The sequence below is a fragment of the Carcharodon carcharias genome, chromosome 6, assembly GCF_017639515.1.
Source record: "Carcharodon carcharias isolate sCarCar2 chromosome 6, sCarCar2.pri, whole genome shotgun sequence".
NCBI classification, from domain to species: Eukaryota; Metazoa; Chordata; class Chondrichthyes; order Lamniformes; family Lamnidae; genus Carcharodon; species Carcharodon carcharias.
Window position 1 is genome coordinate 44456725 of NC_054472.1, and position 24984 is coordinate 44481708.

The 24984-nt window shown below is 45.1% G+C and overlaps 1 protein-coding gene across 14 annotated transcripts in view; it reads right to left on the minus strand.

Annotated features, from left to right (window-relative positions):
• LOC121279192 (protein ITPRID1-like) overlaps positions 1-24984 on the minus strand; it is a 301605-nt gene that overhangs the window by 196963 nt on the left and 79658 nt on the right. For all 14 annotated transcript variants that reach the window (XM_041190206.1, XM_041190202.1, XM_041190209.1 and 11 more), the window contains 3 exons: positions 15261-15347; positions 5107-5309; positions 1389-1861 (listed from right to left, as the gene is read on the minus strand). In XM_041190206.1, coding sequence (XP_041046140.1) covers positions 1389-1861; positions 5107-5309; positions 15261-15347 — 763 coding nt within the window. The remainder of the gene's footprint in view (positions 1-1388; positions 1862-5106; positions 5310-15260; positions 15348-24984) is intronic.

The following is a 24984-nucleotide window of genomic DNA, read 5'->3' on the forward strand; positions in this document are numbered from 1 at the left end:
GAGCTCGAACGGCAGCTAGAGTCACTGTGGCACATCCGTGAGGCAAAGAGATACGTGGATAGCACATTTAGACAGGTGGTCACAACGTAGCTTAGGAGCCTGAAGGCAGAAAGGGAATGGATGACTGCCAGGAAGTCCAAGAAAATTAGGCAGGTGGTGCAAGAATCACCTGGGGTTCCACTCACCAATTGTTTTTCCATTTTGGTTGCTGAGGAGTGCAGTCAGAACCAAGTTTGTGGCAGCTCTGCTGTACAGGAGGGGAGAAAGGAGAGGACAAGAGCAGTATTAATAGAGGATTCATTAGACAGGGAAACAGACAGGTGAGTCTGTGGCCGTAGGCCTCACTCCAGGGTGGTATATTGCAGATGCAGGACATTCTGCTAGGGAAGGGTAATCAGCCAGAGGTCATGGTCCACGTTGGTACCAATGACTTAGATAGGAAAAGGGATGGGGTCCTGAAAGCAGACTTTAGAGAGCTAAGAAGGAAATTGAAAAGCAGGTCCTCTAAAAGAGTAATCTCAAGATTTCTCCTAGACCCATGTGCAAGCAAGTATAGAAATAGGAGAATTGAGCAAATAAACACATAAACACATGGCTGGAAAGCTAGTGTAGGAGGGAGGGCATCAGATTTCAGGTAAAACATCCTAAGATGTTTTTACCAGTACATGAAGTACATTAAGAGCAAGAGAATAACTAAGGAAAAGGTTGGGCCTATCAGAAATGTACATGGTAACTTGTGGGTTGATGTAAAAGATGTGGGCAGGGTTCTCAATGAATACTTTGTCTCTGTCTTCACTAAGGAGAGAGATGATGCAGACATTCCAGTTAAAGAGGAGGGGTGTGAAATATTAGATACAATAAGGAAACAGCATTTCTACTCCCAATCTTGGAACTCCACCAGCACCCTTGTTGTTGCTTGTCGACCAGCCAGTACAGACAGACTGTTGCAGCTCAGGCCAGGTCCTCTAGATCCAGAGTGGCTCATGGTAACTCTACCAGGCCATCTGCAGACTCCTCAGCTGAAAGTCAGCAGCCTGCCACCATCCATGCTGAAGAAGCACCTCACAGGAGAACAAGGATAGACACAAGTAAATGGAAGACAGGCACTAAAGGAATTCACAAGGGTACTTGGTTTATTTTTGTACTCTCTCCATTACCTTTAAATTCTTCATATAGCAGGGTTCCCAAAGTTGGACACAATATTCTAACTGTGGCCTAACTAATGAATTGTACAGGATTAGCTCTACTTTTTTGCTTTTATGTTCTATATCCCATTTATAAAATCCAAGACGCCAAACATTTTTTAAGCTATCTCCACTAATCCTTCTACTTTTGTGTGTTATTTTACTTGCATGTGACATGAATTCCTTTTGTCTAATTTTGTTTACCTCTTCCATTTCGAGGGAATCTGGTGGCTGATCACTTGTGTAGAATTTCAGTTTCTTTGCTTGGGAGGTAATGAGTCGGGATTCCCTGTCCCTGCTTTTGTCAGCCATTTCCAGCAAGGTACAATGTTGGCCGTCCTTCAAGTTAAGAGGCAAATCAGGAGCCTTGTTCTCAGCCTCATTCTGTTCTACTGTCAGTGGTGCCAAAAAGCCGTCTTCAGGAATAGACTGGTGAGCACGTTGGAAAGCAGCTCGTCTATCCCTTCCTGAAGGCTTCTCATTACTTACTATGAAATTTTGAGAGTCCTTCATGTTCTGCGACACTTTCCTCAACATTTTTGTGCAGTTCTCTGTTGTATCTGAATGTTGTTCCTCTTCAGTGATGAGCTCAGGAGATAGATTTTGGTTGTCTATCTCTGGGAACAAGGAGAATACATCATGTGCTTTTTGTAAGGCTTCAAGTTGCCGGAAACGACCTAAATGGATGAGGTGGATGAAAAAGAGAAACAGCCTCTGTATTCAGTTTGAGACAATTAAAAATAGCATATGTTAACTTGATAGAACATTGTCACAATCAAATACAATTTCCTTTAAGACTATCAGATTTATCATAGCCCTAAGTATTTCTGGGAAGATTTTCCCACCACCTTGAGTGATCTTGTATCAACTTGAGCAACAATTGCCCTCAGTATCTCCAACAAAGGGAAAAAAATATCTGCTGGGATGCCAATTGTTATCTATTCTTCCTCTTGAGGGGATATCCAGAACAGAACAACCTTAAAATTAGAGCTAAACCATACAAATATCATGTTAGGAAGCATTTAGTTCTTATGTTCTTATCAAGAGATATGGGAAGTGGGTGGGAAAGTGAGTTGAGGCAGAAGATCAGCCGTAATTGTATTGAATGGCGGTGCAGACTTGAGGGGTCTTATGATCCATTCTTGCTCCTATTTCTTATGTTTACTTCTTCACTGGAAGGATAGTGAAAATCTGCAATTCCCTCTGCCAAAAAATTAGCGAGGGTAGTTCAATGAAAAATTTCAAAACTGAGATTGATCAATTTTTATTGGATAAGGATGTTAAGGGATATGGAACCAAATCAGGTAGATGGAGTTAAGAGTCATGACCCAAATGAATGGCAGAACAGATTTGAAGGGCTAAATGGCCTTTTCCTGTTCCTATTGTCATGCTGAGATTGATGAAGAAAAAATCTTAAAAATTTGTTTCCCTTCCATATTGTCATGTTTAATTTCTGCTTTAAAAAAATGGACAAAGGCTAACTCATCAACCTCCTGGGATGCGGCACCCCTTGCATTGTATGAACATTCCAGCCAAGCCAACTCAATGGACTAATAGACGAGATGTTGGCACTAGCCAGCTCTGAACAAAGGCAGAGCTATTGTGATTCCTCATCTCCCAAGGTTGTGCTAATGGTTCCACCATTATCTGCTCAAAATACAATGGGTTTTAACAAGGGTCCTTAAAGTAGACTGGTAGCTGAATGGCTCAACCCAAAAAATCACCTTGTCACATGACCGAGACTTGCACCGTTTGAATTACTTAAATTATACAGCTTTTGGATTCTGTCTTCAGTTGCAGTTTAACTTCAGAAGAGAAAATCAGACTCCAGGCTAGCAGCCTGCCTCTGAATTCCATCCCTCTCAAAGTTGGATCTCCAGAAAGGATCCTGTATTTCACCTACAGAGTGAATTAATTCCCAGAATGCAAGGATGCTTTGCTGCATCTTCAACCGCCTCAACCGAGTTCCAAGGACAAAGACCAGGAATTCTGCTGGACACAGCCATCTGGATAAACCTTCCTTGATCATTGACTACTGGACTTTAACTCATGCAAATTAATACCAATACCTTATTTGACTTTTTTTAAGTAACACGCACTTTGTAACTTCTTTCCCTTTCATTCTCTGCCTTTCTACCTTGTATGCTTGTGAATGTGAATGTGTGTTGCAATCCATCTCTCAGGTTTTGAATGTGTTAATAATCCTAGTTTTGTTTCATTTTAGAGGATTTGCTGTGGGGTTACAGTTAACACTGGACCTCATAAACTGGGGATTGGGAAACACACCACGGCCCATTTCAACAGGGGAAAGGATACTAAGGGGAACAAAGTAAATTAGAAATTAAAAACTACCGTTCTCACGGGCAGAAGAGAGGAACAGTAACAATAATTCAATCCACCTCACCGTCATGTCCGTAACACAATGTTCCTAAATAGCACATAAATAGTAATAACTAGGCAGGAGGGTGACTCATTCCTCACAGTAAATATTAAATTTTGGCTGTGCTACAGGGGAAGAGAGAGAGATGCTAGATCCTCTATCCTGAACTAGTTACATCTGCAACTTCAGATCTAGCTTAAGTGCAGTGTTGGCATTTGAAAGGGCCAGTAAACAGCAAAAATATAAACCAGAAAAACTAAAACATACAGGATATCCATTTAAAAAATGTGATGCTGTGGTAAAGCCACGACACAAGCAGCTCACAGAAGCCATAGTGGAAATAACATAGTAAGTCATAAATTGGAATACCTAATCAACAAGACTGGCTTGATTTTGTACCTTGTTGCACAAACTATTAAAGCTATCATAATAGGCACTGCTTTAATGACAAATCATGTGTTACTTCTGTGTCTGTGTATCCCCATATAAATGAATCAGAATTAACAGAGTAGGTGACATAAATAGATTGACCACTCAGCGTTTTATCTAATGTCTCAAATTCAATTAGTCACCTTGCTTTGGGGATCAACTGGCCAATATGTATAGCAATTTAATTTTAAGGATCCATTTCATGGAATATGCTGTAAACATAAAATTGTTTCAATTGTGGTCCTCCAGTGGACTGAACTGCATTTCTCTGCCTTTTGTTATGTTTTGCTGTATTGGAGTCTTGCGATTTTTAATTATTTTTGTGATTTGCACTTAGAAGCAGAGACATGACAGTACACCACCTGTATGCCCCCCTTCCCCCGTTAATCAGTGACTAGGGAAAGGGAGATCAAAGGTCGGGGTGTGAAGGAAAAGATCTAAGCCTTAAATCAGAAGCAGAAGAAAGACAGCTTTATAAGGAACATTCCTCTTTTGCCACTGATTCCATCCATCTCCCTGACCACCATCCCAGACTCGAACAGATCATTCACAACATTGTCACCCTGTTTGACCATGAGCTCAGTTTTAGGCCTTACATCCTTCTCATCACAAAGACTCCTTAGTTTCACCTCCGAATCGTTGGTCACCTTTGCCCCTATTTTAGGCCCATTGATTATCCATTCACTTATCACCTACAAACTTGAATATTCTTCTGTTTTTATTATATTACATAAGATGTTGGAAAAACTCAGCAGGTCAGGCAGCATCTGTGAAGAGAAACAGGGTGAACATTTCAGGTTGAGTTACTTTTTTTGGTTTTTTTTTCCAGAATTCCAGCATCCTTTTGTACTCATGCTGAAGAGAGCTGTTTTTGGAACTTCGGGTGATAATTTAAGAGAAGTTTTACATTATAGTAAAACAGTGTTCTAGTGACACAGAACAAGTGATTTTTGAAACTGGGTTGGACCTATAAGCCTAAATGCTAGTCACTATTTCAAATGATCAGGCTGTTTCAAAGATCCAATCGATACATATACATGATGAGTAAGAGTCCAAGCTGAAAGGATATCCTGCTTTTTAAACCAAGCCACCATTACACAGAACCTTTCTTACTGTATAAATCGGTGGTTTCCTTTTCCATCCGTAGCTTCTGTGCATCCAGAAACACTCCTAAATTTATTCCAGTTGCAACAGAAGAGCTATTGATGTAACGAACAGGTATTTTAGTTGAGATGTCAGCATCCTCCTTGCCAAAACCAAGCTCAATGAGAAGCTCCTCAGGGTCATCATGCCAGAGATCCAGTAATTCAACAACACTGCAAAAGAGACAAGGTAGGATGTTATGTGTATCCAGAATGAGTTAGTCATCTTATTATGCACCTTATATTATTTACAAGGATACATATAAGGATATGGTAGTGCAATGATTAAGTTGCTGGATTAGTAATTGAAATCGCTGGTCTAACAATCCAGCGAACATTAATTCAAATCCCAGCATGACATTTAGTCAATTTGAATTCAGCTTAAAAAATATGGAAAACAAAAACAGAATTACCTGGAAAAACTCAGCAGGTCTGGCAGCATCGGCGGAGAAGAAAAGAGTTGACGTTTCGAGTCCTCATGACCCTTCGACAGAACTTTTTTTCTTCTCCGCCGATGCTGCCAGACCTGCTGAGTTTTTCCAGGTAATTCTGTTTTTGTTTTGGATTTCCAGCATCCGCAGTTTTTTTGTTTTTAAAAAATATGGTATCTGTAAAAAATGATAATGATTTTGAAAAAAACTCAACTTAACATCTTTGGAGATGGAAATTTGTCATACTTACCAGTGATGCCTACATTCCAAGAATAAATTTTAAGAAGTATCTTTTGGAATTACCAGTTATCTGTTACTCCTTGGAAGCCACATTTCATAAGAGATGAAAAATTTCAAAAGAAAGCTGGTTGTTGACCAAAATCATCAGACTAGAACTTGCTTGAAGGGCAGGCCAGTTTGGGAGTCAAACAACACAGGATCAAAATCCAGCATCCTTTTCCATACACTCACTGCAACTCTGGTAGGAATGTGGTTGAAGGGCCAGAATGCAGATATTGCAGATCCACTCTGCAGGACCCATGTGGCTCTATAAGCATAGTTCTTTGATTTGCCATATGCAAGAGCAACACTTCGGTACGAAGAGAGGAGAATCGCCAAAATCTTATGCATAATCCAGAACCAGAATTATTCACTTGTAAATAGAGGAGCTTGGACAGATTTACAATTGATCTACAGCTTGGAGGAATTGATTAGGAGATGTTGCTTTAACAGATTAACTTTTGGTATCACATCTGCACCCTAGATTTTTCAGTGGACATTAACATGCGTCCGGGAAGGACTGGAGGGAGTAATTTGTCACATGGATGACGCCCTAATTGATGATTCCACTACAACTGAGCATGATGCCAGAGTGAGACCTGTGCTGTAACATCGACAAAAAGCAAGACTTACCCTTAATAACAAATGGGAGTACTTAAAACCGACTATTAAATTCCTCGGGCATATTGTGCATTTGCCAGGGGTCAGTGCAGATCCTCAGAAAACTAGAGCAATCAAATAAGTTCCACTTTCTTGAAATGTGCCAGAGCTGCAGCAGTTTACGGCGATGGTGAATCAAGTCGGGAAGTCCTTATCTAACTTAGCAAACGTGAATGAACCATTATGTCAGCTGCTAAGACAGGCCCAGGCTTGGTGCTGGGAGGAAGCCCAGCAAATGTAGTTTGAAAGGATATATTGGCTCATTATGATCCAGAACTTCCTATGATTGTTGCTGTAGATACATCATTGGCTGGAGTGGGGGCTGTACTTTCCCAGACTCAGAGGGATGTTAAACATAGATCGGTGTATTACGTAACTTGTTCTTTGACCGAAACAGAATAAAGATATGCAGTTATTGAAGAAGAAGTCTTAGCTGCTACCTGGGCTTGCGTGAAGTTTGTAGACTATGTCCTGGGTCTTCAATTCACAACTGAGCTTGGCCACAAATCTTTGGTTACTCTATTGAAAGTGAAGGAATTAGCAAAGATGCTTTAAAGGTGCAGAGATTTTGTCTGAGGTTGATGAGATTTAATGCTATAAATGAATGTGTGCAAGGGAAGAAATAGACCACAGCATCTACTAGCCACAACACCATGCTTAAAAGAGATCATAAATGCACAAATGTCAGATGAAGAACATGCTCAAATCCATCAGTACTACATCGGAGGATGGCTGGAACATATGCCACAAGACCTATTCTGAGGCAAAATTTTGAGCATAGAAGACACCTCAGTGTCATAGATGACTTGCTGACTTGTGCTGAGACACCTATGACTTCAAATACTTCAGAGGGCGGAATTTTCCGTGCCCGTTGGTGGCGGGCGTGTATGGCAGTGTGAGCCGACGATATGGCAGGAAGGCCAAAAATCGGATTCACGGTGTCGTGAAACCAGTCTGCAATCGTCCGCTCTGCCCATCAATGGCAGATTTTCCCATCATCGGACATCAGGAACCTCATTCTAAGAAATCTGTGTATCATTGTAAGAACATCTCGCCAGCATTTATTGCCCATTCCTAATTGCCCTTGAGAAGGTAGTCGTGAGCTGCCTTCTTGAACCATTGTAGTCCATGGGGTGTTGGCACATCCACAATGCTGTTAGCAGGGAGTTCCAGGATTTTGCCCCAGCAACAGTTAAAGAATGATGATATAGTTCCAAGTCAGGATGGTATGTGGCTTGGAGGGGAACTTGCAGTTGCTGGTTCCCATGCATCTGCTGCCCTTATTCTTCTAGGTGGCAGAGGTCACATGTTTGGAAGGTTCTGTGAAAGGAACCTTGGCAAGTTGCTGCTGTGCACCTTGTAGATGGTATACACATCTGCCGCTATCTGACAATAGCAGAGAGAGTGAATGCTAAAGGTGATGGATGGGGTGTCAATTAAGTGGGCTGCTTTGTCCTGAATGGTGTCCAACTTCCTGCAAGTTGTTGGAGCTGCACTTATCCAGGATAGTGGAGAGTATTTCATCACACTCCTGACTTGTGCCTTGAAGATGGTGGACATGCTTTAGGGAGTCAGGCAGTGAGTTACTTGCTGCAGAATTCTCAGCCTCTCACCTGTTCTTATAGCCACAGTATTTATAGGGCTGGTTCTGAAGGATGGATAGAACTGGCAAGATGACAAGTTTTTTTAAATAGCTAGCCTTTTAAACGATGCAAGAAACTGCCTGTATGTCTGTGAGACTTTAAAGAAAAATGTTCCAGCAGTTTCAATATTTGTTTGTTGACATGACCCTAAGTATAATCATTATAGCATTTTTAATGCTTGGCTACTTTCCACAATCAATCATTATTACAGTAAAGGATTGAGAGTCAGGAGAAAGCAGCCCAAACAGGACAAAGCAGCCCACTTGTAAGTTCACAGTTTGATTGATATCTCGAAGAGGTTATTATGTGGGGTTATGAATAAACTGTTCGTTTGATAAGGGATTAAAATGTTTGAGGGGATTTAAATGTATTGAATGGGCTTTCATGAATGGGAGCAATTTTTATATATAAGGCTGTAGTAGTTATGTAGAACCTTATTTTCTTGCATCTCAACATGGTTTCTGAGTTCTTCCCATGGTGGGTGCTGGGTGAGTTGGCATGGAGGGTGCATAGGCAAATGATGATGAGTGTGGGATCATGGGTTGGTATGAGTTGGCACTAAGCTGGCATAGGGACTATAGAGGCTACGGGGGTGAGTGCAGGGTCATGAGTTGACATGGATGTGGAATGGATAGGGGGGAGGGGCTGAGGAGGTATAAGACATGAGGGCTAGAGGGCCTAAAACATAAGCAATGAAGCAGGACGAAGTCCCAGAAAACTGAGGTGAGCCTTTTAAACAACCTGCCTTGGCACTTGGAAACTTCTGTGACCACCTCCATTCTGTGTCTAGAGCAGTAGTTCCCACTGCATCCCACATCCCTACCATTTGGGATGCTTTCTCCCAAGACAGGCACAGTGAGCCGGGAAATTTCCTGAGTCCCGCTACTGGACTTGGCAGTGAAAATCCAGGCCAGTGGATGCTCTAGCTATGTTTTCCAAAATTGCCTAGACTCTGGAACAGTTCCAGCAGATTCAAAGTTAGCAAGTGTAGCAAGAAATTGGGGAGACAGAAAATAGAGAGCTACAGGCTAATTAGCCTGACATCAGCCACCAGGAAAGTCTGGAATCTAATATTAAGGAAATCTTAACAATACATCTAGAAAATCATAGTATGGCCAGACAAAGTCAACATGGTTTTATGAAAGGGCAATCAAGTTTGACAAATTTATTAGAGTTTTTTGAGGATGTAACTCATAGGGTCGATAAAGGGGAACCAGTAGATGTAGTATACCTGGATTTCCAAAAGGCATTTGATAAGCTGCCACACAAAATGTTAATAGGCAGGTTAAGGGTTCATGAGAGTTGGGGATAATTAGCATAGATAGAGCTTGGGGGACAGGGAGCAAACCGTAGGCATAAATCGGGAATTTTTCAAGTTGGCAGGCTGTGAATAGTGGAATGTCGTAAGGATCAGTGCTGGGGCTTCAACTATTTACAATCTATGTTAATGTCTTAGACAAAGAGACAGAGGATAATGTATCCAAGTTTTCTGAAGATATAAAGCTAGGTGGAAATTTACACTGGACACAGAAGCTTCTCAGAAATGTAGGCAGGTTAAGTGAGTGGATAACAAGATGGCAAATAGAGCATAATGTGGGGAAGTGTGAGACTATTCACTTTAGTGTGAAACTTGTTCACAGAGACTTGGGTGTGCTCCTACAAGGAATTCAGAAAGTTAGCATGCAGATAAAGCAGACAATTAGGAAAGCAACTGGTATGTTGGCCTTTATTGTAAGTGGATTGGAGTGCAGGCTAAATTGTATGGGCCTTTGGTGAGATCACACCTATAACAGTGTATGTAGTTTTGGTATCTATATTTAATGAAGGATATGTTTGCATTTGAGCGGTATAGTGAAGGTTCACTAGATTGGTCACTGGGATGGGAGGGTTGTCCTATGACAAGAGGCTGAGTAAAGTTTGGGTCTCATATTAAAGGGTATATTTGCATTTGAAGTGGTATAGTAAATGTTCACTAGATTGGTCGCTGGGATGATAAGACTGCCCTATGATGAGAGGCTGAGTAAATTGAGCTTATATTCACAGAATCACAGAATCTTTACAGTGCATTTTAGAAGAATGAGAGGTGATTTCAGTGAAACATGTGGGATTCTGGAGGAGGTCGTTATGGTAAATACTGAGAGGTTGACTTCTATAGCTGGGGCATCTAGAATTTGGGGGAACAGTCCCAGGGTAAGGGGCCGATCATTTAGGACTGGGATGAGGAGATATTTCCTCAATCTAACCCAGAGGGTTGCAGATAATCCAATGTTGACTATACTTAAGGCTGGGATGGTCAGATTTTTGGTCTCTCAGAAAATCAAGGGACATGGGGAGCAGGTGGGAAAATGGAGTTGATCCTAAAGATCAAACATGATCATATTGAATGGTGAGCAGGATCAACGGGCCATTTGGTCTTCCCTTGCTCGTATCTTGTGTTCACACTGAGGATACCGCCTATCATGTTTTGTGGCACTATCACCATGCTAAATTGAATAGATTCAGAACAGGCCTAGCAGCTCAAAACTGGGCATCCACTAGATGCTGTGGACCATCAGCAGCAGTAGAATGGTATTCAACTACAATCTGTAACCTCATGGCCTGGCATATCCTTCACTCTACCATAAAATTTAAGCCAGTGGTTCAACCCTGGTTCAATGAGGAGTGCAGGAGAGCATGCCAGGAGCAACACCAGGCAGACCTAATGTGAGATGCCAATCTGGTTAAGCTACAAAACAGGACTGCATGCATGTGAAACATCAGAAGCAGCATCCAATAGACAGGGCTAAGTGATCCAACGACTAACAGATCAGAGTTCTGCAGTCCTGCTACATTCCGTTCTGACCAATGGTGGAATTAAACACCTAACCAAAGGAGTAGGCTCCTCAAACATCCCCATCTCCAATGACAAGGCAGCCCAGCATTTGATTGAATGTGGCATTAAGGGACTCCAGCAAAATTGAAGCCACTTGGAATCGGGGGAAACGCATCACTAGTTGGAGTCATACCTAGCAAATTGATGGTGGTTGTGTTTGTTGGAGGTCAATTAACTCGGCTCCAGGACATCATTGCAGGAGTTCCTCAGGGTAGTGTCCTTGGCCCAATCATCTTCAGCTGCTTCGTTAATAACGTTCCTTCTATCATAAGGTCAGAAATGGGGGTGTTCGCTGATGATTGCACATTGTTCAGTACTATTCGTGACTCAGCAGACACTGAAGCAGTCTGTGTCCGCATGCAGCAGAACATGGTAAACACTCAGGCTTGGGCTGATAAGTGGCAAATAACATTCATGCTACACAAGTGCCAGGTAATGACCATCACCAACAAGAGAGAATCTAACTATCTTTCCTTGACATTCAATGACATTACCATTGCTGAAGCCCCGACTATCAACATCCTGGCAGTTACCATTGACCAGAAACTGAACTGGACCAGGTATATAAAATCTGTGGCTATAAGAGCAGGTCAGAGGCTGGGAATTTTGTGGCAAGTAATTCACCTCCTGACTTCCCAAAGCCTGTCTACAAGGCACAAGCCAGGAGTGTGATGGAATACTCTCCACTTGCTGCTCGACACCATCCAAGTCAAAACTGCCCACTTGATCGGCACCCCATACACTTACCCCCTCTTACCACCAACGCACAGTGGCAGCAATGTGTATCATGTATAAGATGTAGGGCAGCAACTCACCAAGTCTCACTTATTCTCCCTGGTCAGGAACAGCACTTGATGGGTGGGGAAAAGAAGTGGTTTTGCTGTTTTTCACCTCCCATCAAGTGCTGTTTATAACATTGATGGGATTGAGGAACTGAGCAGCGAGGATTGAGGAACTGGGCGGGTGAGGATTGAGGAACCGTGGAATGAGGATTGAGGAATCGGGGGAATACGCATCACTAGTTGGAGTCATACCTAGCAAATTGATGGTGGTTGTGTTTGTTGGAGGTCAATTAACTCAGCTCCAGGACATCACTGCATGAGTTCCTCAGGGTAGTGTCCTTGGCCCATTCATCTTCAGCTGCTTCGTTAATAACGTTCCTTCTATCATAAAGTCAGAAATGGGGGTGTTCGCTGATGATTGCACATTGTTCAGTACTATTCGTGACTCAGCAGACACTGAAGCAGTCTGTGTCCGCGTGCAGCAGAACATGGTAAACACTCAGGCTTGGGCTGATAAGTGGCAAATAACATTCATGCTACACAAGTGCCAGGTAATGACCATCACCATCAAGAGAGAATCTAACTATCTTTCCTTGACATTCAATGACATTACCATTGCTGAAGCCCCGACTATCAACATCCTGGCAGTTACCATTGACCAGAAACTGAACTGGACCAGGCATATAAAAACTGTGGCTATAAGAGCAGGTCAGAGGCTGGGAATTTTGTGGCAAGTAATTCACCTCCTGACTCCCCAAAGCCTGTCCATCTACAAGGCACAAGCCAGGAGTGTGATGGAATACTCTCCACTTGCTGCTCAACACCATCCAAGTCAAAACTGCCCGCTTGATCGGCACCCTATACACTTACCCCCTCTTACCACCAATGCACAGTGGCAGCAAAGTGTATCATGTACAAGATGTAGGGCAGCAACTCACCAAGTCTCACCTATTCTCCCTGGTCAGGAACAGCACTTGATGGGTGGGGAAAAGAAGTGGTTTTGCTGTTTTTCACCTCCCATCAAGTGCTGTTTATAACATTGGTGGGATTGAGGAACCGAGTGGCGAGGATTGAGGAACCGAGGGGTGAGGATTGAGAAACCGAGGGGTGAGGATTGAGGAACCGAGTGGCGAGGATTGAGGAACCGGGAGGTGAGGATTGAGGAATCGGGGGAGGGAGGAGGATTGAGGAACCGGGGAGCGAGGTTTGAGGAACAGGGACTGGGGAGTTGGAAGAAGAGGCAGAGGAGTCAGAGTGGGGTCGTAGAGAAGCCGGAATGCCCACCTGAAACAAGACTGCTGGAGACCAAAAAAAAAACGATAAAGACTTGTGTTTATGCTGTGCTTTTCAAAACCACTAGAGGTCTCAAAGCACTTTACAGTTTGAAGTGTCATCACTGTTGTAATGTGGAAAATGTGGCAGCCAATATGTGCACAGCAAATGTCCATAAACAGCAATGTGATCATGATGAAATAATTGGTTTTTGTAATGTGGTTTGGGAGATAAATATTAACAAAGACACCAGGGATAACTCCCCTCCTTTGAAAGAATGTCACGGATCTTTTACATCTACCAAAGGAGGCAAATGCAACATTGGTTCAACGTCTCATCCAAGAGACAGAACCTTCAACATTGCAACACTCCCTCAATATTGCACTGGAGTGTCAATCTTGATTTTCGTACACAAGCCCCGGAATGGGATGCGAACCGGGAACCTTCTAACACAGAGGAAAGAGTGCTACCAACTGAGCTATGAGTGACACTGAGCCACCACTGCCACTGAGGTGCCACCAACACTAAACCGCTACCAACACTGCGATGCCGCCAACACTGGGGCACTGCTGCCAACACTGGGGCGCCACCACCGACACTGGGGCACCACCGCCGCCAACACTGGGGCACCGCCGCCGCCGACACTGGGGCACTGCTGCGAACACTGGGCCAATGCTGCCACTGACAATGGGGCATTGCTGCCACTGACACCGGGACACTGCCGCTGCCGACACCAGGGCACTGCCGCCGCCGACACTGGGGTACTGCTGCGAATACTGGGCCAACGCTGCCACTGACAATGGGGCATTGCTGCCACCGACACCGGGACACCGCCATTGCTGACACCGGGGTGTTGCTGCCACAGAAATGGGGCGCTGCTGCCGACAGAGGGGCCCCTCCACCGCCAACACTGGGGCACTGTTGCCGCCGACACTGAGGCGCTGCCGAGATCACCTGAACAAACAGCCCTTAAAATTTTTGGTTTGTACTTTTGTAAACCAAGAGAAGCAGAAGTGCTGCTCCGGGATCTAGGACAAAAATCTGATGTATGCTGGGATATTTAACATCCTCTCTCCATAGAATCAGAGAAAAGTTACGGAGCCGGGTATCAGAAGAGGCCATCATGTCTGCATAGCGAAAAAAAAAGAAACTAACCGCTTATTTTAATCCCACTTTCCAGCACCGGGTCCATAGCCTTGCAGGTAACAGCACTTCAGGTGCAGATCTAGGTACTTTTTAAACGTGTTGAGCATTTCAGCCTCAACCACCAACTTAGGCAGTGAATTCCAGACACTCACTCTGGGCAAGAAAGCTTTTCCTCAAGTGCCTCTAATCCTTCTACCAATCACCTTAAATCTATGCCCCCTGGTAATTAACCTCTCAGCTAGGGGAAACAGATCTACCCTATCTAGGCCCTTCATAATTTTGTACACCTCTGTTTGGTCACCCTTCAGCTTCCTCTGTCCTAAGGAAAGCAACCCCAGCCTATCTAATCCTTCCTCATAGCTGCAATTTTCAAGCCCTGGCAACATTCTTGTAAATCTCCTCTGTACTCTCTCCACAGCAATGATGTCCTTTTTGTAATGAGGCATCCAGAACTGTACACAAAACTCCAGCTGTAGCCTAACTAGCATTTTATACAGATCCATCATTACATCCCTGTTTTTGTACTAAATACTACGTTCAATAAAGGAAAGCATTCCATATGCTTCTTTACCACCTTATCCACCTGTCCTGCCACCATCAGGGACCTGTGGACATGCACTCCAAGGTCTCTCACTTCCTCTACCCCTCTCAATATCCCACTGAGTCTTCCCTTGTTTTCTTTGCCTTCCCTAAACACATTATCTCACACTTTCTGGAGACAACAGCTATCGTCTTCACTACCAACTACTATCAATTTTTGTGTCATCTGCAAATTTCCCAATCATCCCTCTCCATTTCCAGCATTGTCACCAACCCTCACCCCACCAGCCCCCCTGCAATTCTAACTCCCAACTCCCAACAAAATTCCCTGATGGTGGCTATTCTGGCCCCAAATCAGTTTTAATGCAAACTAGTAAGTTATTTTGCACGAGCATCAATCTCCCTGCCCTCCAAAATACACAAATGTCAAATGTTTATGAAAAGTAACATTTCCAATGTTATTACTGCATGAGGTGCTGTAAAACATCACAATAACTCACCTCTTGGGCCCACTAGTCACTGAGGTTGCTGAAGCCACGCTGTTCCATCTTGTCAGTGGATGCTTTTCAGAGCAAGTGTCCAACGTCCTATTGATCAACATAAAGTGTAGGGTTTTTGTTTTACATTGAATCATGGAAGAAGGCGGCCATTTATTGCTGTGTCTCACTCTTCTGCAAATTTATCATTTAAGTATCTGGCCGATTCCCTTTGGAATGTTATTATTGAATCTGCTGTTAGCACGCTTTCACATAAGCATTCCAAATGAAAGCAACTTGCAGAGTGAAAAAAATATTCTTTCATCTCCAACTTCACTTTTTTGCCAATTATTTGAACTCTGTGCCCTCTGGTACCTGACCCTCCTACTGGTAGAAACAGTTTATCCCTATTGACTGTAAGAGAGCCTGTCATAATTTTGAACACCTCCATTAAATCTCTCCTTAACCTTCTGTGCTCCAAGGAGAGTGATCCCAGATTTTCTAGTCCCTCCACATAGTTGGATTTCCTCATTCCTGGTACCATTCTGGTAAACCTCTGCACATTCTCAAAGGCCTTGACATCCTTTCTAAAATGTGGTGCCCAGAATTAGACACAATAACTGTGATCTATTCAATGATTTATAAAGATTCATGATGATATTATTACTTTTATATACTATGGAGATAAACTGAGGTTTGTACCACCTTTTTTTTTTTAGGCACTCCGCAAACTCCAATGATCAAAAATGAGCTTCTGACTTGCAGCTGCCTACATCTGACACCTTCTAAGAGGATGCTGGGGGGGTGAGGTTGGGAAGGGGAGGAGGGAGTACATGGAAGCAGGGTGTAACAGGGAAGAATGTGGCAAGTGAGAATATAGGTGTAAAGGGAGGAAGGTGTAAGGGAGGGAGTTCGGAAGGGGGGGGTGGAAGTAAGTGGTGGGGGATGTCCAGGTGAATGTGCAAGGGAGGGATCTGTGGAGTCAATGAATTCCTCCTGGGGAGCGAACTGAGGGTGGCTGTCATAGGAGGAAATGGTGAGCCCAAGAGGGCCAGAGGGAACCAGAAGGCTGGGGGAGTAAGGTTGCATCGGTAGAAGAGATGGTGAGGGTGGTTGGTGGGGACTCAGAGGCAGACAGAGACCCTGGGGGGTGGGAAGGAGGAGGTCAGGGAGGTCAATGTGGATGAGGGTGGGATTCTCAGGAAGGTAAGGAACAGGTACGTTTGCCTGGACATCCTGGAAAGACAAGGGTTTTGGTTGGTAGGTGATGGTGGGGAGGTGGAAGGTGACGCCGGGGGTGTCAACAACGATGGGGGAGAGGACATGGGTGACTGGGGGAGGGGAAAGGACAGTGGAGTTGATTAAAAACTTGACTACGACCATTGTTGTCAAAATCGGAAGTGAATGAGGCCTTGTTTTGGACTGGCACAGGTGATGCATCAGTGAGTGGGCGGAGATGCAGGTCAGCTCAGATGGACAACTGAAAGAGAACCCCAGCAGGCAGCGTTGAAAATGCTCAGGACAGTAAGATGAGTGTGATGGAGGAAGGTGCCTCGTGTGTGTTACAATGCCTGCACGAGGCTCCAAAAGGCCTCCCACACACACACTTCTCCCTGCAGAATCACTTGTGGTCCGGCTGCATGCAGCTGAACTGCTGGTGAGGGGGATGCACAGGGAGGACTCATGAAGCCTGTCAATCAAGCTGAAAGACACCATTACACATTATTCAGTGAAAGTGAATATATTTTCAGATTATAAAAAGTGACAAAATGGCTTCATCCATGCAACCACTTGGGATCAGCTTTTCTTAACTTTTCTAGGCCTACCACTTTTTCTCGATGTTGCCTGACATTCGCAGCAGAGATGGAAGCAGACTGTTGGCCCTGTTGCTGCTGATGACTTTGGTGTGCGTCCTCTGGAGAGCTGAGGCCTTGAGGGCCCAGGCTCGCTTTGGCTGTCCTTCTGTGGGCCAGCTGCTCCCTCTGTGGTGACAGAGGAAAAGGTTGAGATGGTCACAGGCAAAGGGGATTCGGAGGGAGAGGACAGCCTCTGAGATACCTGAGTGGATGACCCAGCAGTGTCCAGCTGCTGCTCCTCCTTCCTTCTGGTGCCCGAGGGCCCTGGCCTGACTCCTTGATGGGTAGGAGCATCTGGGGGGACGTCGAGGTTCCCCGGCTCCCTCCCTGCGTTGCCAATACAGGAACTCACCCATGGCTACTGCTATGGGGTGCAGGTCTACGTGAGCAGGATGCAAGGCACTGCGTGAAATGTTTGTCTGGTGAGCGAAACCATGGATGGAATGAGGATGCAAGCTCCGAAGGATATGAGCCTGATGGAAATGTGGGGGTGTGTGAGAGAGTTAGTGGTGTTGTCACTTAAGGTATGAGATCCCTGTGGATGAGTGGTTTGTGAGTGTGAGAGTTGAGAGTGATGAGGTGGTTGACTTACCCCGGCAGAACGGATGAGAGCATTCATCATCTTCTTGCACTGGATGGCTGACATCCTCTGTGCTCCAGTGGCACTGGCCACTGCTGCTATCACCTCCCTAGCTGGATTGGTGACTCTGGTGGACCTCCTGTAGCCAGAGCGAGGGTAGGGGACATCACAGCGGCCTTCAACTCTGTCCAGCAGGTGCCCAGAGAGGTGTCACTAAATTTGGGGGCTACTGTCATCTTTGCTTTCGGTACTATCTGTCGCCTGGAGCAGTCCAGGCCTGTAGACATGAAGTAGGCAGCACTCTGGTGCAGTTTAAATATGGTGCCCAGAGCGAGGTAGTGCTAAAGTTACAGCGTGGTGGGCACATCCGAGCCTGCCCTCCAGCGATCCAGAGAATTTCCTGTGAATGCATTATTAATGGGACTATACAGTACAAAAACACGCCGATGGGTAAAATGACTTTCTTCACGGCTGCTACCGCACTTAGCTCAAATCTGATACGATTCCACCCCAGATTGGAGCACATACCTTGACCAAACTCTAGGATTGAAGGAGTTTTCTGGGACCTCTACAAATTGGCTTTCAAATGTGCCTTCATAACAAAATGCATGCACTTAAAAGTAACTATTAATCCAAAGACAGATGTGACAGCCCATTTCCACATTTGTTAAGTCTCACAAATGAAAAGTACAAATCTTATGCTGCTTATCTGTTAGAAATTTCCTCTTTGATTACCTATGTGCATCCTTTACAACAGACATTCTCCAATGGGAGAGCTGGATGCTGCTGGGTAGCTGACCCTGAAGGCACCTCACATTGGAGGTACCCTCAGCATATCTGCTGAACATGTTTAAAAATGAAGGCCCTGAGGTCTGAGGGCCATCAGTTTGGAGGGGTAACCCTGCCACAGGAATGATTGTGGCTACGGTTGTTTCAGCCTTATGGCTCCATCATTAGGGGCTTGAGAGGAGGCTCTGACGGTTCTCTGATCAGCTGTCAGGAGGCAGCCTCCATGCAGTTTCTGGGTTCTGGACTTGGGGCCTGGCTGTGCCGGGAATGTTCTGTCGGTTTGGGATAATGGGCCTTGACTGGAGCCTTAACTGAAGCTATTAATAGCTAATATTGATTCGGAAAAATCCAGCCCTTATACATTGTGATCACAAATTGCTGCTTCTTGCAGAAGCCCTCATCTGTCTCTGCTGATCAACCTCAGGGAGGAGAGAAATAAAAGAGGTCAAGCTTGCCTCACCTAAATCATCACTTGACCTCACAGGCACTCTGCACAGTTCAGAGGGTAGGCTAGAGGACTCAGCATGTGGCCATTCACCCAGTACTAGTGCACAGGAGAAACAGTAAGTGAAATAGGAAGGCCCAGGAAACAATTCAGTAGAGGGACAGCTCCCATTCTAGCCCCTGATGTAAAGGGTACAAATGAAGATATTGAGGTCTCAAAATATGTAAAACCACTGATGACAATCCCCATGGACTTTTCTATGCATCCAGTCTCTGATGCCATAATTGTGTTGCCTTTGTTCATGACATCAAGACCATGCAGCCAAACATGGATTAAGTGGTCATCTCTCTGAGCACTCAGAGGCAGTCTCTTGACAGCTTTGATGGGAGTTCAGCCTGCTGACATCTTGGCTCTGGGGTCAAACATCACCTTTGAATTACAAAGGCTGGATAAAGAGCATGAAAAGTGACTTCAAGAACCTCCTAGAACACCTGCACTCTTATTTTCATGCAGGTCACTGGGAGTACTCAGGCTCTGGTCGCTCACAGTGACATTGGGAGAGGCACTTAGCATTCTCTTTTAGAATGACATCATCTCTGTTCCCCCACTAACCTCTCAATTGGTGCCCTCATTGGTGCTCGACAGTCTGGTGGCCCAGACTGTCCTGGCTAAAACCAAGACCCTGCAATTTGCAGGCAGAGCTCCTCAAAGTTGCCTCTGGCCATCTCAAATGCCTCAGCATAAGTTCAGCAACTTTCCATTCCAGAACTAGAGCCACTGAAGATCCATTTCATCGGAATACTAGAATAGGTAATCGAGAACAACAGACAGAAACTAGGGTTTTGCACAAGTATGATCTATAGATAAGCATCAGTCACATAACCATTTGTTAATCTGTTGGGGCAGTGGGAAAATGTGTTATGATAAGAGTTACTGGTCATGTGTGTTCTTGTTATAAAGATTATGAAGACATTGACATGGTGGATGTCAGGGTTACATCAGATGGAAGGAGGGAGTGTTGATGCTCTGAGGAGGGGGGAGGATGATTGAGGACAGTCTCTCCATATATTTTCTGCATTATAGCTCTGGCTGTTTGTTGTACATCAGAACTGTGATCAGTTTCTTTATTCTTCAGTCTCGTATCCCTTGTCAAGCTTCCCACTCTACTTCTTTTCCTTAAAGCAGCCTGCAGCAACCAATTATGAAACTTGACACTCACTGTAGGCTAGCCCTTGCTGAGGTGTCCAGATAGTAGAACCACTGTTTCAGGGTGCCAGTGGTTTGCTTAATCAGAACCCTTGTTACTGTATGGTTCTCATTACATTAGCACTCTGAGTTTGTGCCTGGATTCCTGAGAGAAGGCATGAGCCAGTTGATGAATGGAATGTCAATGTTCACAGCAATCTCATTTCTAGATGGAACAGTTTGGGTATTGCATGAGGACAGCATCAGTGAGAAAGTGTGAGGATTACTGACAGTAAAGCTGGCCTGCTTGAGTCACTCTGATCAGGAACAAGCTGAACATTGAGCAAATGGAAGGATTTTCTGTGGAGGAATAGAGCTGGTTCCTGTGGGACTCAGTGCTTACAGTCTTTGATGTGCTACACTTCTGGGATTCCAGTAATGCCGGCAAATTCCACTGGCTGGAATTTTCTGGCCCCCTTGGCATCAGGTGTCTCAGCAGGCAGGGGGTTTGGGGGGGGGGTGGGGGCGGTGGTGGGTGGGTGGGCAGCGCAACAATATGACGAGAAGGCCAAAAATCGGTTTCGCGCCTTCACAAAACCAGTTTGTGATCATCTGCTCCACCCGACAATGACAGGCTGCTTTTCCCACTACCACACATCAGGAACCTAAATTCAATACTTTAGCATCTCATTATAAACACTGCTCACCAGGAACATCCCCCCATGCTGGATCATCCAAGCACATCGGCATGATTGCAGGCCGACATATTTCACAACTGTACATAAACAACATGCACCTGGCGAACTGCACCTCACTTGGGACTTCAAGGTTTGTTTGCCTATCTTGCTCTGGGCAGCACACCCGGTCATCAGTGCCAGGCTTCACAGGCAGCACCACATCACTTTTAGGAGGGCTCACAGGCAGGTCTCCACCTACCAGACCAGCTGTAAAGCTTTTCAATGCCTTCAGGATTAGGGCTTGCTTGGGGAAGGGGAAGAAGTGACCTGAGGCAAGGGAAGAGGCTGCAGGCAGAAAGTAATGGTTGGAATTGTCCCAGATTCGCACTAAGTGCGATAGCGTGCAGGAAAATGGACGTTTTACTCGCCGGCCGCAATGGTGGGTTTGCATGCCGTATAGAAGAATTTCCGCCTCATTAATTATGCAGCCACAGGAAACATCGTCTCACTGGCAGGTGGTCTCCAATTTGCCGCCATGCCATTAGCTTGCCACTCTCTCATGCAGGGCACCATATTTAAACTGCAGCCGCGCGCACACTTCTCAATGCTTGCTCCAGTGAAGACATGGCCCCAAAGGCTAAGAACAGTGCAGTTTCCTGATTCAGGGACACATCCCTGGGAGGTCTTCTGGACATCATGGAGGCCCACTGCAATGTCTTCTACCCCCCACTCTGGCTGCAGGAGGCCCATCAGTCTTACCACTCTGGCTTGGGAGGTGGTGGCATTGGTGGTCAGTGCCAAATCTGCACACAAGAGATCGGCCATCCAGTGCAGAAAACAGATGAATGATCTCATCCGTGCCACCAGGGTAGGGCAACCAGCTCATCACTCTAAACTCTCACTCACAAGGCCATCACACATTCACTGGCATTTCACTCACTGCCAGCTCAAGGGACATCACCACTCACTCTCTCACACACACCCTCACACCTCCATCTGGCCTCATCTCCTCTGGAGACTGCCTCCTCTGCCTTCACCATCTTGAGGTCACTTGCACAGATCAACATGTGTCTCCACATGCACGCAGGGATACCACCCCCCCCCCGCCACCTTTCCCCAGTACAGCGTCCATTTTCCCGCCTACTACCACACTTAGTGCAAATCTGGGACAATTCCGACCATTGTTTACTCCCTGCTGATCAACCTCCCTGAGGACACTAATGAACAATTGCTGCCTCGCAAACTACATGAGTGAGAGGTCACTGGGTGCAAACTGACTGATGTTACTGATGCCAAAGTGAATTTTGAATGAGAGAGAGATGGCCGTTTAGAACCATGCTGACATTCAATGCCAAAGCCAATGCATTGCTTGCTGTGATGTTGGGCTCCAATTCTCAAGCTAAACAGTGGCACAAGTCTCCTTGTTGAAATTTCATACACAATCCCTCAGAGATTCCAATATGCTGCACATTCCTGCAAAACATTTGACCAAAATGACCTCTTGTTGCAGCCTGTGCTGATCTAAGCTGTATCCTTTGTTGCTATTCCTTATTGTTTGCGGGCCAAGCAGCATTCCCATGTTCAGCACCTTCCTTCAGTGTCGCCGGGTCAAAATCCTGGAACTCCCTCCCTAACAGCACTGTGGGTGTATCTACACCACATGGAGTGTAGCGGTTTCAAGGTAGCAGCTCACCACCATCTTCTCAAGGGCAATTCGGAATGGGCAATAAATGCTGGTCAACATCCCATGAAAGAATACACAAAAATTCTGAACAGGAAAATTCAAGTGAACAGTTATAGCCCTCTACAAATAGACTCTGCAAAACTGTTTAACAGCAAAATGTTATCCCAAACAACTAAAAACATGGTACAACAGCTCACTTGCAGCCTAAAACCTACCCCAATAGAGGGGAATATACCATCAAATACTAGCCTGGATTTTCATTCCCAGGTCGGGTGTACAGAGAGTTTGGACATTTCCCGGCTCTGCGAACCCGACCCAGGAAAAAGAGGCCCAGAAAGTTGGATTTTTGTTCTGGGGGTTGGGGCATACTGGATTAGAGGTTGGGCTCGTTGCCCCCGGTATGAATGCAGAAGTGGGCTGGCTGGAAAACCTGCCTCTGTGCACTGGCACTTTGTTGAGGTAATTGAAAAAATGAACAAAACAAAAAACAGCCCTCACACCCCTTCACCTCCCATTCCCTATTCATGCCAAACAATGCCACCTCATGTCCACACCCATCTCCTATGGTCCCTCATACCCCAATGCCACCTTATGCCCCTTTACCCACCTATTGGGCCCTAATACCCCAATGCCATCCTATGCCCCTCTACCTACTCCCAACGGCTGCCCATATGCCCTATGCCACCCCATGCCCCCTACCCACTCCATGGCCCCTTACACCATCTATGCCAACGTATGCCCTCACTCAGCCCCATGACCCTTCACAGCTCCTATGTCAACTTATACCAGCTCATCCCCCCAACCTAACACTTTTTGCCCTTAGACAATCCATGCCAACATACACCAGGTGCCATGCTAGCATAAAATAATGCATCTACTCATATTGTCACTATTTTTAAAATTACACTCTAATATAAAAAAAATTCAATACAAGAACTCAAGAAATATAGGAGTAGACGACATAGGCCACATCAAGCCTGCTCCTCCAATCAGTACAATCATGGCTGATCTTGGGTTTCAACTTCATTTTCTTACCCGCTCCCCCATCCTTTGATTCCCAGGGAGACCAAAAATCTCTGCATCCCAGCTTTAAATGTACTCAACGATGAAGCATGCATAATCTTCTGGGTTAGAGAATTCCAAAGATTCACAACCCTTTGAGTGATGTAATTTTTCCTCAGCTCAGTCCCAAATGATTGACCCCTAATCTGAAAATGTGTCCCTCTGCTTTAGATTCCCTGACCAGTGGAAACAATCTCTCAGCATCTAACTTGTCAAGCCCCTTCAGAATCTTGTAAGTTTCAATGAAATCATGTCTCATTCTTCTAAACTCCAAAGAACATAAGCCCAAATTACTCAGCCTCTCTTTGTAGAACAACCCCCTCACCACAGGGACCAATTTGGTGAACCTTCACTGTACCGCCTTCAATACTAGTTTATCCTTTCTTAATGTGGATACCAAAAACTGCACAAGGTACTCATGACATGGTTTCACCAAAACCCTCTATAATTGTAGCAGGACTTCTTTAACCTTGTACTCCAATCTCCTTGAAATAATGGCCAGCATGCCATTTGCCTTCTTGATTGCTTCCTGTATTTGTAAGTAACTTTCTGTGTTCCTTGTACAAACACACCCAATTCTCTTTGAACATCAACATTTACAAGTTTCACACCTTTTAATATATATTCTACTTTTCTATTCTTACAACCTAAGTGAATATGGAGTATATTATACTCCATCTGCCATCTTGTTTCCCATTCACTTAACTTGTCTATATCTCTTTGCAGCTTTTCTGTATCCTCCCCTCAGCTTACCTTTCTACCTAGATTTTGCATCATCAGCAAACTTAGATACATTAATCTCTCAGGTTTGCACTAAGTGCAGTAGCGGGAGAGTAAAACAACGTTTACCGCCGGCCGCAATGGTGGGTTTTCATGCCATCTCATCCCAAACCTACCTCATTACTTATGCATTCCCAGGAAACACGCCATTCCAATGGCAGGCAGGCTCCAATTCGCCTGGAACGCCATCACCTCACCATTTCATCACACCAGGCACCATATTTAAATTACAGCCGCGCTCAGTCCTTCCAGCCCAGGACTGCAACAATGGAGACATGGCCCCAAAAGGCAAGAAGACTGCAGCCCTTGAGTGCTTTTTGGACACTGTGGAGGCCCGCTTTGATGTCCTCTACCCCTATTTTGGCTGCAGAAGGGACAACTACAATACCTCACCAGCTTGGTAGACGATGGCAGTGTTGATCAGTTCTAATGCTGCACAGAGGAGGTTGGCCATCCAATGCAGATAAAGGATGAATGATCTCATCCATGCACCCAGGGTATGGCAAACATCTCATCACTCTAAACTCGCACACTCAAGCCCATAAAACATTCACTGGCATCTCACTCACTGCCAGCTCAATGGACATCACCACCCCATTCCCAAACACACATACACTAACATGTCCAACTGGCCTCATCTCCTCTGGAGGCTACCTCCTCAGCCCTCACCATCTTGAGGCCACTTGCACA